Source organism: Sparus aurata, chromosome 1 (genome assembly GCF_900880675.1).
Source record: "Sparus aurata chromosome 1, fSpaAur1.1, whole genome shotgun sequence".
Classification (NCBI taxonomy): domain Eukaryota; kingdom Metazoa; phylum Chordata; class Actinopteri; order Spariformes; family Sparidae; genus Sparus; species Sparus aurata.
Window position 1 is genome coordinate 27,314,045 of NC_044187.1, and position 18,516 is coordinate 27,332,560.

At 42.2% G+C, this 18,516-nt stretch overlaps 1 protein-coding gene across 6 annotated transcripts in view; it reads right to left on the reverse strand.

Annotated features, from left to right (window-relative positions):
• crebbpa (CREB binding lysine acetyltransferase a) overlaps positions 1-18,516 on the reverse strand; it is a 55,291-nt gene that overhangs the window by 5,903 nt on the left and 30,872 nt on the right. The window contains exons 3-24 of one of the 6 annotated variants that reach the window (XM_030423774.1): positions 17,405-17,584; positions 16,361-16,625; positions 13,942-14,055; positions 12,445-12,735; positions 11,966-12,065; positions 11,688-11,825; positions 11,407-11,524; positions 11,095-11,266; positions 10,561-10,623; positions 9,944-10,065; positions 8,809-9,021; positions 8,208-8,513; positions 7,730-7,909; positions 7,024-7,195; positions 5,739-5,857; positions 5,312-5,551; positions 3,647-3,735; positions 2,630-2,710; positions 2,235-2,291; positions 1,354-1,431; positions 1,189-1,256; positions 591-741 (exon numbers count right to left, since the gene is read on the reverse strand). In XM_030423774.1, the coding sequence (XP_030279634.1) occupies positions 591-741; positions 1,189-1,256; positions 1,354-1,431; positions 2,235-2,291; positions 2,630-2,710; positions 3,647-3,735; positions 5,312-5,551; positions 5,739-5,857; positions 7,024-7,195; positions 7,730-7,909; positions 8,208-8,513; positions 8,809-9,021; positions 9,944-10,065; positions 10,561-10,623; positions 11,095-11,266; positions 11,407-11,524; positions 11,688-11,825; positions 11,966-12,065; positions 12,445-12,735; positions 13,942-14,055; positions 16,361-16,625; positions 17,405-17,584 (3,317 nt within the window). Of the gene's footprint in view, positions 1-590; positions 742-1,188; positions 1,257-1,353; positions 1,432-2,234; positions 2,292-2,629; positions 2,711-3,646; positions 3,736-5,311; positions 5,552-5,738; positions 5,858-7,023; positions 7,196-7,729; positions 7,910-8,207; positions 8,514-8,808; positions 9,022-9,943; positions 10,066-10,560; positions 10,624-11,094; positions 11,267-11,406; positions 11,525-11,687; positions 11,826-11,965; positions 12,066-12,444; positions 12,736-13,941; positions 14,056-16,360; positions 16,629-17,404; positions 17,585-18,516 lie in introns of all 6 variants that reach the window. The other 5 variants (XM_030423782.1, XM_030423764.1, XM_030423798.1 and 2 more) reach the window with 5 other exon arrangements.

Below are 18,516 nucleotides of genomic sequence, written 5' to 3' on the forward strand. Positions count from 1 at the left end.
CCCGAGAAGTTGCCTTTTGCGGGGCTGCTTTTCACAACACTTAAGAGCATAATGGAACAATTCAAGTCAAGTGGCCTTGAGTCAATAAAAAGCCTGAAACGACTCAACCTGAAGATAACAGGTTGTTGGATGATGGGCACCTCCCTCAAGCAGGAGGCGACTTTGATCTTGTGTGATGAAACAGTGAACAAACCCTCTGAGGTACTCGGGGAGGGTGTGTACTCCATCTTGTCAAACATGCGGGATGCACAATCACTCTGAGTGGGTATAAAAGCTTTATAGAGGGCATTCAGCTTTGTATGGCAGGGACAATAAGAAAAATCTCAGGACAAATACGAGCATTGCCAGTGCATCTACAAATCAAGTAGGCAGGGACAGGTATTTGGTTATGTGCAACATGACGGCCTCGGTCATCTCGACTGTTGACTCTTTGATTGTTCATTTGTTCAACCGAGGCAATTTTAATTGATATATGATACATAATAATCAAGTAACACACCAAAGTATACATTACTTTGAATTATGAGCTTGTTTCTGTGATTCTGTTGAGCATATTTAAAACATTTTCACCCAGTCGTCTTTGTCCTCACCTGGCTTTCATGCCTGGTTTGACTTCCACCGTTTTGTCGGAGCTCGCCACCACTCGCACAAACACCTCTCCGGCCTCTGGGTGGTTCTGTCTCTTCAAGTATTTATTCACACGGTCCTCTATGTACATTCCCAATCGTGTCGACTGCAGCCCTACAGTGTACAAAAGCACAGGGGGAACTTTTTAGAGAATTCTTTTAACTCTCCAGCATAGAAGAAGAGTGGGGGTTACACAGGGTCATAAACAACCTGTCGTAGCCTTCAATTTTATCTAACATATAAAGCAGTAGAAGTCATTTGTCTGAGATAATGAGAGCTCGAGAGCTGCATTGTCACCATATGCCACAAAAGGTTATATGTTCTCTTAAGAATACCAGTGAAACCACAAGGTGAACATCAAACAAAACACAAGGCCACTACTCCAGGAAAACCACTGAGGGAGACACATGCAACCCATGTGCAGGTGAAGGTGGTTTATATTCTAGTCTGTCTTTATGAGAAAAACCCTGCAATAATCTGCTGACATTTTGAACACTGCATGAAAAAAAGCTGTTTCAAGGACCTGATATTTAAAAGTCAAATGGAGCAAATTGAACTAACGTTTGGCAGAGAACTTGTTTTCCTTCCGTGTTTTTCCACTCTTCTTTAAACAGTTGTCACAGATGAATCTGGAAAGAGAAAGACAAGCAAGTCTGACTTATTAGCACACAAAATATCTCAAAACAAATTACACAAATTAAGTAAGAGTAGTTGTTGACATCTCACCCAGATGGCCAAATGACCTCGTAGTGTAAGACGCATATCTGGTGCATCTTCCGTCCACAATCTTTACATTCAACAAACCTAAAGAAATTAAAGAAACAGGTTTTTGAATTAATTTCAACATTTTAAATCAACTAAAACAGATCTCAACAGAAATCTTTGTTACATGTAAGACTGGAAAGAGACATTTACCTCTACCTGACTAACTCTTTGCACTGATTTTTACCTTTTGGCGAACACTGTTCATATAGCAGAGATCGAGCAATAGCACTTCTAAAGCTCTTCTACATGTGCTCTGACATGGATTAACATGTTCCTGATGATCGTTTGTATAAATGTTGATATCTTTACTGCTCAAGAAGCAAGCAATACCAAACATCATCATTCGAGTAAATATCCTTCCAGTCGTTGCGCACTCGCAAGCCAGCCAGTGCAAATGCGCCTTTGTGTGAGGATTAATAAGTAACATGCATCTTATTCAACATCAAATCACTGGAAAGATGTGACAGGAAATCACTGCATATCAAAAAAATAAGGGCCTGTGTTCCCTGATGGAAAAACTTTCATTGGTCACATAGGGTTCCACTCAGCAGGTGGCGCTGCAGAGTTGCCCCGAGGCCTCACTGAAACCAAAGTGATTGATCAGAGAGCACCAGAGAGAAAATATGCAGACTGTGCACCAAAAGCACACAAACAAAGCCAGATGTGTGAGGCAGAAAACAACTTTTTAAGATGTGATCAGAAGGAGGAAGCAGGAAAGGGCAGTTAAAATGATTATTCAACACATGTGAGTCTAACTTCTGAAAAAGAAGCACTGTAAACACGCTTCTCCGTCAGTATTAGTCCTTCTCATTGAAAAGGTATGAGAATTGGAGTGTACTTACGGTTCAGGGTCAAGGACATCATTCTTCTTTCGTTCGAACTGGTCTTTTGATATCATCCTGAAACGTTGGAGGAAAAAAGGGAAAAAGAAATGAGAAAAACAAGGCAAACACGGACGCGCACACCTTCAGTCCAAAGCTCTGTGCATTCTTAATAATGGCCAAGTCTGTGTGGGGGCCATCAACAAAAAAAATGAATATACAATAAACATATAAAAGAGAACTACGATGCCATTAAGGAAATAAAAAAGAGGGTAAATAATGAATATGAAGTCACTACACCGACATTCTTGATTATTGTCATGCAAGCAGACCTTGTCTCTATCTTATGAGAAACTGGGATATTAGTCAAATATCTAGCTACATGGCTGCTGTTTATCAACTGCCAGTTCACTTACGTCTGTGGCTGTGCAGGGTCATCTCCTAACGTCACGCTCTCCCCCTGGATCTCATTGAAGCACTTCTCACAGAAATGATACCTGTAAAAACACATATATTCAAAATTCAGCACTTCTAACACTTTACGTGTAGCTGAACAACAGCTAAGTGAAGCTCTTGTGTTCTTTTTAACTCAAGCGAAAAAAATGTGTAATATTGCAATGTTTAGTACTCGTGTGTCCAGTTGTGCACAAAATAACACTTGTCTTTCATGTTTAATAACAGAGAGCAGGGGAATCCCTGCGCTCCCATTGAGAGTGTAAATGGACTGCGCTGCAGGAGCCTCGTGCTGTCTGTCAGGCTGTGCTGTATCACTGCTGCTGCTGTGCTGCTCCGCTCTCAAAGTGCCCAGTTCAAGTGTGAAAAAAGGGGCTGCAGTTACACAATTTATACAGCAGGTGGTGCAAGGGAACGTGGTGTGAGCAGTCATTTGCTGGCTTTCAACTGAGAGGAAAAAGCATTGATGGGCATTACTGTTTGTTGCCTGAACCAAAGTGTTATATTTTCATCTGGCGTACCAGAGAGGGGGGCAGCAACACTGAAATCACTCATTCCCACATTCAGCAACGCTGCTTTGCTGCTCTCAATGTTTTAGCTTTTTAGGGTTTCATGTCTTCAGTGTATCTCCCTACATGTGCAATGTCTGACCCTGGATGTTATTAAATGTTGTTTGAATTTCATGCCGTGCCAGGAAGGTGAGGCAGAGTCGTAAAAGCTGAAGCTGGGATGATGCTACTGCCTGGATCACAGTGGTCCCTCTAGCTCTAGACAGATCCCCAGCTGTAGGGGATGGGCATCATACAATTCAAATAACTGTATTTATTGCCCATCAAATAACACTTAGGCATGCAAATGTGTGTGATGTGTGTGAGATGATTCAGTGAGTGCATTATTTTTATACCCAAGGCATACCTGAGTTGGCACTGTGCAATATATGTTATGCATTGACAAATACACACATCTATACATGCAGGTACCTGTTCTGGTAGCTGTAGTATGTGCCTCCTGTAGGTATGGTGCAGAGCTGCTTGCCATAGCAACAGAGGGTTTGAGGGGAGAACTCGTACTGCAGACACATGTGGGACGACAAAGTTAGTCAAAAAATATAAACTAATTTATCCAATAAATCCTCTCTATCAGGAGCAGGAAAAATCACCAGTGATCATGAGCCATTTCAAGTTCAGCTTTTAGTTAAGCATAAATTGTCCTGATTGAGTGCCCTGTGGACCAAATGTGGAAACATTTTTAAAATAAACACAATCACATGGTGATTACTGGGTCAAACTGTTTTTGCTGGCGTTACCTTATTTTTAATTAAATGCAAGAGTGAAAAAGGAAGTCTTAGTAACCTGGCAGCCTTAATGATTTCCCTCATACCAATGCTTTTCAATTCTTCCCTCTAGGGCTGGGCGATATGGCCTAAAAATTGACTCTCCGATTTTTTCAGAACAAACTCGATTTTTGAGTTTAATAGATTTTTTTCCCCTTCTCAAGAACAAACTTCAAATGAAAAAGAAATTATTAAAAGCATTGCATTTATGTAAATGCTTTTATTCTAAACACATGCCCTGCCATTGTAAACAGTAAACCTTTGAACCCACTTGAAAAAATAAATAAAAGTGCATCCTGCAAAAATATGTCCCTTTTTGATAAAAATGCTTTTGTAAACATAATTTTAACATAATATATTGCTTGCTATTATAAAAACAGATTAGTTTCCATATTGGTATTGATAAAGTGTGAATGTAACTTTCATCAAATACTTTTTTTGCAAGAGGTGCCTTTTTATTACAAACAGTATTTTGGATCCCTGAAGATATGTAAACTAAATTAAACATCTGCATGCACTGCATAGTAAACATGACATTTTGGTAGATGTACAGGACATGAGGTGTGTGCTTGCTGTCTATTTAACATATTTTTGGCCAGGAAGACGTGCCTGTCTCCTACCTCTGGCTTGAGATATGCCCTGTTACGGCTTTGTAGCAGAAATCTGGGGTCGAACATTTTCAGCATGACAATGAACCTCTGGCTTTTCCACTGTATATACGGGCACCGTATCTTTAGCGATATGCAACGTGACTGCATACATAAAAGCTATCCACCGGGCCCTTTTGTCGTCATACGAGACACGATGATTAAATGATTCTGCTAATGTTGGCTGCTTTTTAGCGGGTGTTTGTGGGCTGCCGCACTCCTGTGCATCTCGTAGTGAACAACAAGTGTCCCACTGTGATACATGCGTCTGTTTGAGATGCTGAAATAAATTGGTCAGTCTGCTGCCTTTAGTTGCAGCAGCCTTTGAACAAATTTTGCAGCAGACCGTGGTTGTTCAAGGTCTGACGCCACAAAACCAAGCTACTAACGAGACAGTGCTTTTTAGGAACAAACTCTTGGCTTGCTGCCATGTTGTTGTGTTTGTTTCTCTGTGGAAAGTCGATGCGGGGGGAGGGCGGCGACGACTATGAACTACGGGAACCCACGAGGAGCAGCGGCGGAGCAAATTAAAGAGAAAATCGACTTTATTTTTTTTAAAATCGTCCTAAAACACAAACTCGAATTAATCGATTTTACTGATTTATCGCCCAGTCCTAACTCCCTCCCTTCTCCATTTACTATATCATTAACTATATTCATCTCACCTTCCTTCCGCAGCAGTATCCCAGACCTTGCATGACAGGGTCGATCTCTGACTCAAACACTTCAGCCAGCTTGGAGCAGTACTTGTAGACACGGGATGTCTTGCGGTTGTAAAGCCAGGCGTTGTTGAACATCAGCCAGACATCGTCAACGTATTGCCAAGGCTCTTGGTACTGGCCCGTGTCAAGCTTACGCTTTATTGTAGACAGGTCTATTGGGTTCTTAACAATGTCAAAGTAGTCCTAGAAAGAGAAGGGTGAATAAAAAACTATGTCACAGACCAAAGACCTAAAACAGTGCAGCTGAAGTGTGTGTGTTCACTAAAACTGGCAATAACAGTTAATATACCATAAGAGATGATTTTCATTATTTTAAAGGTTTTGTTTTAAGTGAAAACAACAGTTGGGAAAGAGCATGTGCACTACCTACCGGGATACCCAGAAGCATGGGGTCTACTGGCTGTCTGAAGGGCAGCGACTCAGGGTCCTGCCTGTACAGAGACTCCAGAGTCGGCATCAAAGCCTGGCGCAACTCCTCTGGCTTAAAGACTGGAAAATGAAGCGAGGAAACACAAAGTAAGTAATTAAAAAGAAGAGAGAGAAATTAGGGGGAAATCTTCAGTATACTGGGGGAAAAAAAACAGGTAAAGATACACTTTTTCTTGGCTAGACCTTTTATCTTTAAGAGAACATACACATGAGCTTCACACAGATGACAATCTGAACACTAAAGAGAAAAACCTGTTAGTGACCAAAAACAACATCAAATGCTGGCCTGGTTGCAATTTGTGATCAGTACTGTATCCTGTTTCTAATATGCAAATATTCTAAGAACTAAAACTTGACAGCAAATCAACACCAAACCATGTTACATGACTTTAATTTCATATTATAACCAGGGCTAAAATCTAATGGTGAAAATGTGTCCGGGACAAACAGAGATCTTTCCTGGGAATGTTCTTGGCAGAAAGGAATTTTTGTCAGTCACTTAGCAAATGACAAACTGAACTGAGCGCTAACTCGTCTTCTCATGGTGCTGCTACAGTTCTCTATCTCTCCATAGCAATGTGTCGGCGCTATTTACAGTTGTTGGATGTTTTATTTCCCTGATAATACATTGTGAACAACTAATTTCTGGTTATAAAGGTGAGCTGGAGAGCTATCTGTTAGAGACTGATGTGTAGTCCAGTGGATTGTTTAACTGAGGGGGCTAACAGAGCTTATAATACATTTAGATTTTGAGTTGGTTTACCTTTACTTCGGTGTGGTTAAAATTGTTTGTGGGCATCTGGGGATCTGATTCTGACCAACATCTAATGTGCAATACATTACTCACTCCATTTCTGTGTAAGAGTTTAAATCCTCTCTAAACTTAATGTGCATTGACACTTGCTTGCCAATAAGTTGCACCAAGCCTTACAATAGGTGGGTATCAGGATTAGTCGAGCATATTCTACCAGCGGATGCACAGCCCATTCATCATTTGCGTAAAATGCTGGCAAGAGCAAAGAGTCTGCACATTGTTTCAAGTCAGTGCCAGACTAATAATGTTGTAATCATACGTTTAAAGGAAAATCTAAATAAGTCACGAATGTCTCACAGTTGTTTAGACATTACTGGCAATAATGGAAACACCCTTTTCTGTTTACTGAGTGTCTGAATCAATTCCAGACTTTTCCAGACAGATTTTATTCATCCCTCAGCAGCACACTCACTTTTCCTCCGTGACTGAGAGGGGGATGACGAGGTCGTGCTGTTGGCTCCACCCTCGTCCTCTTCTTTGGGTTCTGTCTTCATTTCCGGCTTTTTGTCCTCCACCTCCATCGGCTCCGGCTTCTCCTCTGGCTCTTCCTTCTTTACCAGCGTTGATACAGAGTCTTCCTCGGTCTACGGACAAAAAGGCAAATGACTGACATTCTCATTCCCTTGACAATCTGATCAGCTCTGTTCTCAAATTCAACGATGAAGGGGTGTGACTATATGTATATAACAAAGTTGCTCTATATTAAATTTCTTTTCTCTTTTCTGGTGGAGAAATCTGCCTTAGGCTTACATTACTATGTTGCAATGTCCATTAATGAAAAGGACTTCAGCTCCTTAATGTTTTTTCCATATTTGGATTTAATCAACACGTACGATTGTTTAGATTCCTTCGATTGTTATGTGAAGGAGAGGGACTTCAGGAATGAGAATTATTTTTTCAAATAATTTACAGTGAGCACCGTCAAACAATAAAATAAAAGGAGTTGATTGATAATTCTATAGATGGGAAAATACAAACTTAAACAGTTTTTCATCTAAAATGTAGAGAAGGAAGAATCAGTGGAAAGAAGATGCACAAACGAGTTGATAGCAGCATGAATCAAAAAATGGACAGATGAATCAGTTTATGTGCATGTGAAACACATGGCTTCAACCCACCTCCATCTTGGGCTCAGTTTTGCCGCCAGCGGCCTCAAACTCCTGTTGGTCATGGTGTGCCTCTGCTTTGACCTCCTGGACGGGCAGGTCTGCTCCAACGTGCTGTGAGTGCAGGTCGGCGCTGGCTGCTGAGGCCGGCGTGGGCACCCGGTTATCCAGACTGGCCCCTGATTGGGATAGCTGAAACATAGAAGAGAGGCAGAGAAATATAAGAAACTGGCAACAACTCAATTGCTTTTTTTGCATGCAGAGCTGAAGCCACGGCACAGATGAGAACCTCCCATATTGATTTCATTGCTCCCTTAAGTTGAAAGATGTAACATTCCCTTTGTGGTGGATGCTACAAACAGTGGTGGAGATGAAGTTATCAGACAAAAAGGTGGATGCGGATGGGACAGGTTTGGAACACGGCAGTCAGAGGGATGGGAGTTTGCAGGGGGAGTCAGAGTGGAGGGCATGCGGAGGGTCTCAGTCTCACCGGCGTGGTAGGGGGTTGAGGCGGGGGCTGCGTCTGCGCTGCTGCAGGGAGCTCCGCCTGGGGTTGGGGCTGGGTGGGGCGGGGCGGGGTGGCACCCGGGGCTGGGGCAGGGCCAGGGAGGGTGGGGGTAGAGCTGCGGCTGGAGGGCTGGGGGTGCGGCAGGTTAGTGGCCGCCCCAGCCGTGGTGGCGGAGGAGGCAGCAGGTGGAGGTGTGGAGTGCAAGGGGGTTTGGGAGGAGGCTAGCTGAGGGCCCAGCGAGGGGCCAAGTGCATTCATTGGGAGGTTAGCGTTCTGCTGCTGTTGTTGCTGTTGGAGAGAAGGACACACACAAAGGGCAGGCGGACACAAACACACACAAGTTAAGCAGACAAACATACAACCAAAAGGTCAAACACAAAACCTCACACAATTTAAGATTTACAGAGCACCTTGTGATTGATATGAGAACAATTTAAGAGCAATTAGTCCATAGTATGATTGGTGGAAGTTGTTTGATTTTAAATCCCCAGGAGCTAGCTGGGATCCGCACAACGTTGTAGCTACTCCACAAAGGACATGGTTGACTACGGCTCCACAGCCCTTGTGTCTCTTCATGTCTCACCTGGGTGACAGCAGCCTGTGCAGGTGGCTGGCCAATGCCAGGTCCCACGGTGACATTCATGGCACCTGTTGCAGCTACTGCAGCAGATCCTGGAGGGAACTGGGTCTGAGCCAGAAACTGTCCCTGGCTGGCCGTCTGGCCTACCATGTTACCACCACCGTGTCCCGCCATCATGCCCTGTGCTTGGGGCATCCTGGAGGGAGACAAACCCATCTACAAGACAAGAAAAGAGGATGTTACCAAGAGAAAAGTAACTGAAATTTCTACATTTCTTATTCATTCAAATTACTGGCATTCCCTTGCCACAGTAATGCAATCATGCTATACAAACAATTTCTTCCTTCTACAATAACGCTGTATGAGTGTGCTCGTGTTTGTGAGTGTGATTGTGGATGAAGGGCTGGAGTAATTCTCTATTCCTCTCTCTTTCACAGTCTTCCTGCCAATATGTCTACAGTGATGATGTAATTCCAGATACAATTCCAGATGTAATTCTAGATATTTGTTTTCTTTATAAAACGAGAACAGGTTAGTGCTCTCTTTTAAATGCTCTGCGTCTTCTTAAAATCTTATTTTAATCCTCTTGAAGAGCTGGTAAACTACTGGCATTATTTTGATTAATTTCATATGTATGATTCAAAATATTAATACAAAAATAATTATGTGGTAAAATTCCTATGTCAATTGGGAAAATTGAATAATATATTATCACAGGGGGCCAACTGATTAAGGAAATATGTATTCCTAACGGAGTCCAGAGATACATTTTAAGCAATTTAAGCAGAAATGAAATTCATTGAAATTGACACACTGTTCATCCTCTTCTTTAAAAAGGCATGCAAAAAACAGGGCACATTATTTTCTACTAAAAAGGTCAATGTCTCTTTTGCACGCCAGGGTTGCTAAAAGCTCTGCTTGACATAATCTGGCTAACTGTGACACTACAGAGCAACAAAACAGTTTGCTCTTTACATTCCAAGCTACCTGCTTCTACAAACAGTGGCCCCTCATGACTTGACGAGTTGACTACTTTTATTAAGCCTGCCTAGCCCATGTTAACTATTCATCATAAACATATGTATATGTATTTGTATATGTATAAGTGTGGGTGTGTACTATGATTTGCCCTCCTCACCGCTGGGACGGAGCCCATGTTCATTTGCTGTGGGTGGTTCATGGGTGAGGCAGCTCGGGCTCCCATTGGTGCCTGGGATATCTGGGTATTGGGCAGAGCCATGTGGTTGAACTGGTTGATTCCTGTATAGAAGAGTGGACCATATTGTTCATGTTCAACTCCACAAGGAGTGCAGAAGCACCATACAAAGAAGAGATGAAGTTGCCAACTTTATATTCTCGGGGCACAAACTTCCCTTCAAGTCAAACCTTTACGTGTGTGTTTACCTTTGCTCATTTGCTTTTCTTGACATTGTAAGCATTTCCATGTAAATGTATTCTGCATCATCAACAGGTGTCTTCATTGAGATTTCCAAATAATATGGCTTTGTATTTCTCCTTTTCATCTTCTACATCATTGTATTTTACAACCTCATTTTTTTCTTGTATATTTATATTTTGCTTGTCTCCCGTGTCTTTCTTGTTTAAGTAATGTGATTTTTTTCAGATGTATTTTTGGCACTATGATGAGCAGTTTCACGTTCTACATTCTGACTTTCAGTTGTTTTAATTGAGTCCATTCTTATGTAGTCTGAATCTAAAAAAAATACCATGTGCAACATGCAACGCGGGACTTACCTTGTGAAACCTGCATGCGATTCATGATCTGATTTGGCATGTTGGGCAAAGGAACAGGTCCATCTATATAGCAAATAGAAAGTTCAAGTAAGCCTGAAGAATGACAGAACCAGCTCTAATGAAAATAACTTACTAACTATTCAACACCTCCACTGCCACTGCATTCCTTGTCATTTCTATATCATGGGAGCTACTGAACACATGAATAATGGCTGGATATAGGTAATTATGGTCATAGTCATCCCTGAAGGTATCTCTCATGAAATATTGTTTTATATTTTTATACCTTTCTCACATTTACAAATAAAATGATCATGTGCTTTTGTCATTAAAACATTTTAAAGCTATATCCACTACCATACAACAGATAGTAAGATGTCTTCTATCCCAGAGAAAACAGCTCACAATATAAATATTGGTTTATACACAAAATATCAGACACTTTGTAGTTGTCAATGGTTTACAAGACCATGTAAAAAAAACCATTACATGATTTGTGATTTTACATGCAAGTCTAGCTCACATTGTACTCACTCTGTGGCCTTGTGCCAAAGGCACTGGGCTGGGGGAGGCTGGGCTGCTGAGCCCCCTGGGCAGCCAAAGGTGCCTGGTTCATGATCTGCTTCTGTAACCTTGAGCGCCTCTTCTCCTCCAGTTCCTTTTGGATTTTATAGATTTTCTCAGCTAGAAAGTGATAGTACTCATCCTGGAGGGAGGGAAAGGCAGGTAGTATAATAAGCAGAGCACTCATTTTGTGGCTTGGCTAAAAGGTTGTGGGTGTGCAGCCTTATTAAGGTGAGCAAAAACAAGTTATATCCGAGTTGGGGTGATTTTTAGAAAACCTACCCGGCTGTTGGCTGACTCGTACATGTCGCCCTCCACCTTCCTGGCATAGGCCACCAGGTTCTCCATTCGTCTGTCCTTCAAAGCTGCCGGGTCAGGGGTAGGGAATATGGCTTGGACTCTGCCACAGAAGGACAGAATTTGCAGCAATTATTATCTTTTGCAATTTCTACTACTCCATTTCAAAACTTTGCTTAAAAAAAATCAAGCCTCTCAGGAAAACTCAAGTAAGGAGACTGACAAGCATTCTCAAAGCTTTAGGTCTCTCCAGGAGAGGTACGTACAGTTTGTGTACGAGGTGATTGCGCAGGTCCTGAGTGACGTGCTCATGCCACGCTTTCCTGGTGCCAGTGGCAGAGATAGGTGCTGCTGTGGGGAGGTTGCCCAGTGAGCCCACAGTTGACCCGTCTGACAGCAGCTGACTGGAGGTGGAAAAGGAGACAGGTTAGAAATGACGACTTCTATTCCTGTGTTTTCATACACAAGTACAAGTAGCTAATGTAAGCTTCCTGCATTTGAAATAAAATCAATAAATGCACTGCAGTTATAGGCGGGTACTGACTTGTTAGTGTTGAGTGCGTTGGGGAGGGAGTCTGTGTGCAGGTTCGTCTGGTCTGAAGTGGTCACGCCCATTGTTGCACCTCCAAGAGCCATCTGGTTACCTGTGAATATGGAAAGCTGTGACCAAACGGCACTACCTCGATTTTTAGAAATTGAGCTGTGAAAGGCTGCCACCTACAACTGAAGAGTCCTCTATATAACATAGAACAAACTTAGATAGCAGAGTGACTTGATGAAAAGGCAGCTTCACAACAGCATTTATTAAACCAGGAATTTTTCATGATTTCTCAAAGATTGTTTTTTCTCTGTACAATTTTGAAACTCAAATTTGCCTGCATATTGTTTGATTCATTTTACACAGATTCTGAGACCCCTTTAAGAGCCCTGCAGCTTGGTGAGCATTTACAAGTCAATGCACACATACATACATACATACATAGAAAGAAAGTTTCTAAAAGAAAAAAATACGATAAAAATCACCCTGTCTGTCTTTACCAAGTGCATTGATGGATCTCATCTGCTGTGGAAGCTGCTGTTGTTGCTGGGCCTGTGCATTCTGTGCGCCAGCTGTCTGCGCTGGGCCCGAGGCCTGCTGTGTCTGGGCCTGCCCAGTGGCCTGGCTGCTGTAGGGCAGCCCAAGTGCAGCGTAGGCTCTCTGCATGGAGCTCGGGTCTATGGGGGTTGAGGTATTGATGGTGGGAGCACTGGGCTGGCCCACACCAACTGAGGACATGGGGTTCTGGAGGCCAGTATTGGGGGAGCTCAGCTTGGCTGTTGAGAGAGCGAAAGAGCAGTTTAAAACACTCAAATACAATCAAACTCAATATATTATACCATCTTGCTCTACTGCCGCACTAGCTAGAGTACATAAACAAAATGCAAATGCTGATACTGTGTGCCAAGCCCAATAAATGAGAGAGTCTGTTTCGGTGAAATCACAGCAAAGACGTAGAATACTTCAGACAGGTAGTGCCAAATACAAATGGATGCACCTTTGACCTCTGGAAAGATGCAGTCACAAGGCAGTATGATACAGTGAGAACATTAAAGTAAGGCTAAACACTTTAAACAGCAGTGAACTGAATAAATACATAAATCCCTTCAGGGGACACAGCATTATCATATTTTTCTGGGGTTCGGGCTTTGGTTGGGCTAAAAATGCACTCCGTTTGTGTTGGCAGGCGAGACACAAGCCCCGGCATCATGTTCTTTAACATGTAAGCCAAGCAGGGACAAACCAACGCTGGAATGTTGTAGAAATGTTGAACAGAATGAAGTAAAGAAAAATGACTAAAAGGCAAGAAAATGGCAGGGAAAGCTTCAAAGTTACTTGTGTAAGTAATCCAGAGAAGGATCAAATCGGTGGGAGTGGATAAAAGAAAGAAGCTTGTCAACCTGTGACAACATTTACATGGAGAAAGTAAAAAACAAAACAGAAAGAAAGTGGTTCGAGTAAGAGGCAGAGTGTGTCAAACTCAGCCTGGTTCTAGCGGAGAGTAGTAGTAAACAGCCCAACAGCAAATGGCTCAGCACGACAGCGCGAGCACACGCTCTGGATTTCCTCCCTCTCTCCCTCCATCACACTTCTATGCCTCCTGTGTGTCAGATAACAAGCTCAGCAGGACCACACTCGCACCCTTCGAGTACTTTTAGTCATCGTGAAGGAGTAGAAAACTAGAAATAAGCTGCATGATTTGCTTGAATGGCAAATCCTGCACACATTCTACACAAACATCTCAAGAAAGTAACAAGCAGGTCCAATTTTTTCTAAGGCTGTCAGCATGGACCATGACAGCTCCATATACCAGCATAATCTTCAAAGATATAGATTGAGGCATTTGTGGGACAAACCCAGAGATGGCCAGTGTTTAGATGTCCTGCCTATTCTCCACAGTCAACAGAAGTTATTCAGCCTTGTGTTTGGTGTTGGTGGTTACACTGAGCAACAGTGGGCTGGAGCCTGCTACTTGTACTTACGCTGCTGGGTGCGCTTGTCGCTGGCGTTCTTCAGCGGCAGGCAGACGGGACAGTCGTGTCGTGTGCAATTTTTCCAGTGGGAGATGATCTGTCTGGATGACGCACAGTGAGCCACTGCAGGGAAAAGGAGACAGAGAGATAGAGAAATCAACAGGGTTTACAATCTTGCTGGTCTCAGTTTGCCCTGTGTGGTCAATACAAAGTACTTAACACTATCATTGCTGGGATGGGAAGTTGTGTTGCCCACCTCTAAAGGGAACAGTAGCCATTTTTCTGACAACTTTTATGCTAAGCTTCTTTATGTTTACTGACCATAACGAAATCACAAGCAGGCTAAAATCAGCCTTGCTAGCTGCCTGGCACATATACAATTACTACATGGTCTTGAGCACTGAGAGCTACGCACAAATAAACACAGTTAAATTTTATTATCTTTGTTAAAATGCCAATACTACTGGCATAGACTCAATCGTAGAAGGGCTATCATTTTGAGGGCTTTTTGTAGATTCAGTATGCAGTGAGGAACAAAGAAAAAGGCCTTACATTTAGGTCCAATGCCAATCCAAACACTACTCATATCGCAGACTCTAGAGTCCCTCAGGTGAAAATGAACTAAGCCAACAGACATCAGATAGATCTAAAGTCTTAAGAGATAAAACTGCAAGTTGGGAAACAAAATCTCTCTCCACGGTTATTTCAGTGGCACAGAGGAGAAGCATTTCTGAGCAAGAGGAAATGAGCTGGCATGCAAGGAGCAGAGACACAGACGCCTTCACACTTAACACACCTTGGCCTCCAAGTATGTTGGCTTGAAACTGAACTCAAGCATTCAAGACTAAGGGCAGAGCAAAAACACAGAGCCAAATTTAAAGGAGAGTAGCTTCAGGGATTTTTCTTTGCAGCAATGCTGGTGCTGACACAGGAAGTAGAGGAGCAATGACTACAGGTTCAAGAGCTGCAAACAATATCGCACATCCAGAGGAAGTAATTGGATGGAGGAAGATCAGCAGACCAAGAGGTGAGTGTTGTGTTTTTGAATGAATGGAAATCTCCACTGTGCGGAGCCTGGATAAGGTAGAGACCAACACAGACTCAAGGGAAACATGTCTGTTCACAGCCGTATAACTGATGTAAAAAAGAGCTGGCTACAACAAAAAAAAGGGATATAATTGAATATGAATACATTAAAACTGTGCATCCAGCCCATCTCTGTATGTTTATGTGTATGTTGTCATGTATTTTCTTATGTTAAGTTTTTGTTCATATATATGCAATTTAAAAACAGACCACAAGTTGGAAAAATGGCCATAAAAGATACACCTGACAATGACAACCTCTGAAAAAGAAGTTAGAAGGTAGAATTATCCAAGAAATTCAAGCAGCCCTTTGGTATTCAAAGATAAACATTTAACAATAACTTAAAAAATGTCTAGACAAAAGTTGTGTTTAAAAAGGTGCTCAAGACTGACAATCCTCCAATACAGCAGCAACAGTTTTATAAATTAAGTTGTTCTCCTCAACATTGTTAATACTCCGATGTAATTTGGTCACACCTACCAGCTGCTTGATACCAACACTTCAACTAATACAGTGGCGAGAGACTGGTAGAAATGACTGCTCTGACTCACCTGTAAGCTCTCTTATGTGCACAAAAAGAATTTGCACGTGCAGCTGGAAATAAGGTTATACTCCATTTCCACTGGTCAAAAATCCCACTTAACCCCGCCAAGATCATGCCTTTGTGTGCGAAGGGTATGTGTATACTCGGCATTTACACCCGGGTAAATTGACCCTTCAGTAGACAGGTTTTTATCTCTTCGGCTCAGCTTAATTTAAAGCAAGGCCTAGGTAAACACGCTAAATTCCGCCACACAAAGTGATGACGCTTTACCAACATCCAATGGTGGTGCGTAAATAAAGAAGGAATTTGAAATGCGGTCTATTATGAAAGTTTTATTTTGGTGCACTTGGTATTATATTGTCTTTTACTGTTTAACAATTATAAAAGACATTTTCAAGGCTTTACACTTCTTGCCGTACCAGACACTTGAAAGAACAGGAGCATTTTCTAACTGTCTTCCCCGTCTGCTGCAACCAACAAGCTTGCATTTTCTGCCCAAGTTCTATGATAATTGTAAAATAAAGGAGAGGTGGCCGTGGAATGCTAAATATTGTCATTCAAATGACTCTTCCACCGCTAGTCTGTAACAAACAGAACTGGAGATTTCACACAAGATCCAGAAACCAGACTTTTGTTAAGAAAAAAAGGAAAAGAAGAGTTGGTTGTGCCCAAACCCTTTCCTAATATGCCCACACAACAGCAAGTATCAATCGGTAAAACAGGGTGTTGACTTCTACAAACACCAGGAATTTATCAATCTGGTTTCATTATCCGATTGTTTCAAATTCTTCAACTCACCCTGGCAGGACTTGCCAGCCTGGCAGTGGGTCATGTGATTCAGGACGTTCTTCATGGTGCGGCAGTGAGGCAGAGCGCAGGCCCTCACTTCCCCGTTGGCCTGCTCCCGTCGCTGGCACTTGTGTGCATGAAGCAGCAGAACCAGCTGCTGCTGGATCAGCTTGCGCTTCTCTGGGTCTGCTGTGGGGCCTGCTGAAGACACTGCCACACCTCCACCGCCGGCCAGTGGGAGCAACGCTGTCTGCTGCTGAGGTTGCTGCTGGAGCTGCTAGATGGTTGACAAAGACAAATGTAGAGGAAATGTCAAAGTTGAAATGGGTCAACAATAAAACATCTTAATCATCTCTTATGCTGTCAATAATACAGTTGCAAAAGCAAAATTCCTGTCAGTCACTTGAGGTGAGAAGATGCTCTATATGCATCTATTTTATGCTGTGTCAAATTTATGTCTCCATCTACAAAGACGGTCACCAAACTCAAAACTCAGTATTATTACTTTTCTCTCTTATGTTTACACATTTTTCTCTCAAAGGGGAACATCTGATTGATTTCATGATTGACAGGGCACATGTGTTTTATAGCAGGCACATTTTTTTTTTATTCCAGTTTCTTTTTCCAACTCTTGGTGATAGTCCAATCTATATCTAAACATTAGTTATGTTATGGTACATTATAACTTCAACATGTATTAATTGTAGAGTAATGGTTAATACTTAAAAACTGGTTACACACAGGATGTCAAATGAGGTTGAGGGGGTGAACACAGACTTGCAGGTCTTCAGGACAGATTGGCATGTTTAGTGACCATTATAAGATCTATGATAACTATTACTTTAGCCCAAACATTATGGCCACTGTGTAATAGTAAAGCAATGACTAATAATAACATTAATAATAATAAAAATAACAATAATAATAACTAGAAGGACTATAAACTTGTTGCTGTTCAAAGCTCCATGTAGTGAGTTAAATTTGTATGTGTGAAGATGTGTCTAGTAAGATTTGTGCTATTATCAATATGGTCATGTCTGTGTAAGCGCTAACCATGCTTGGCACGCTAGTGACAGCGGCCCCTTTGAGCTCATTGGGGAAGGGTGGCAGGCTGTTGGCAAGGGCAGCCTTGTTCTGAAGCGGCTGCTGAGGGTTTAGCTGCTGGCTGGGCCCTGTGGCACCTTGACCATAGGGCTGGGCCCCAAATGGACCCCCATTGCTGCCCAGGCCCATCTGGAAAAACAAACAGATGAAAAAAGTTGATAAAGTAATTTAGGAGTATTATTATGACAGTGGCCTACTTTGAAGCCCATGGTCATGCAGGGCCTGAGTAAGAGCTTGTTTGGAGAGTTCAGCAGTGTAAAATATTACAGACATGTCACAATTTAATACCAATTGTTTGTCATGTACTTGCTTGAACTTGCTATCGGATAAAATGTTTTCCATCAATAGAAAGCGTCAGCACTGCCCCTCAACCTCGAACAGGGGGTTTACACAAGTCTAGATTCCATTATGGATTGTTATTTGGGTGGTGGTTATTATTCAAACATTTGTCAAAAAACAGCATCAACATGCCAACACAGGGTCTGCCTTCACTTCAATGCCAATTTGTCACGACACAACCCCCTCATAACTGAGCCAAGATGACTGCGCCTGGTTCAATTTAAGCCAGCCATGTCCTGGCACCATGACAGCTCAGCATGACACCAGCTAATATTGGCAGCAAGGACTTCTCCAGCACTCAACCACAAGAAGGTTTCCAAACGTCTCCCTCTATTCTCAAGCTAGCTGGTAGGTCTCAACAAGTCAAACGATGAAAAGATACACTGTTAAAAACATAACGGTTGGTAGGTTAGGGAGCCGCCAGATATATCTGTCTTTGCAAAGTGGTTCTTCCATTTAATAACCGGTAATAACCATTACATGGCAATCCTGCTCTAAAGATCCTATTGGGTTGTAGAACAATTAATGACAAATATTTTCTTTGTATATACCAAATCAAGGTTCATAAATGAACTCCAATTTGTAGCATGAGTCTAAACTTGTTTATAGCATGTGGCTTGCATATGTCTACATTGAGGTACAAATCAATACCATGACACTGACACAACCAGATCACCCAGACCAATGTGAGATGAAGTCTGTAAACCATCAGAATTTTTTTT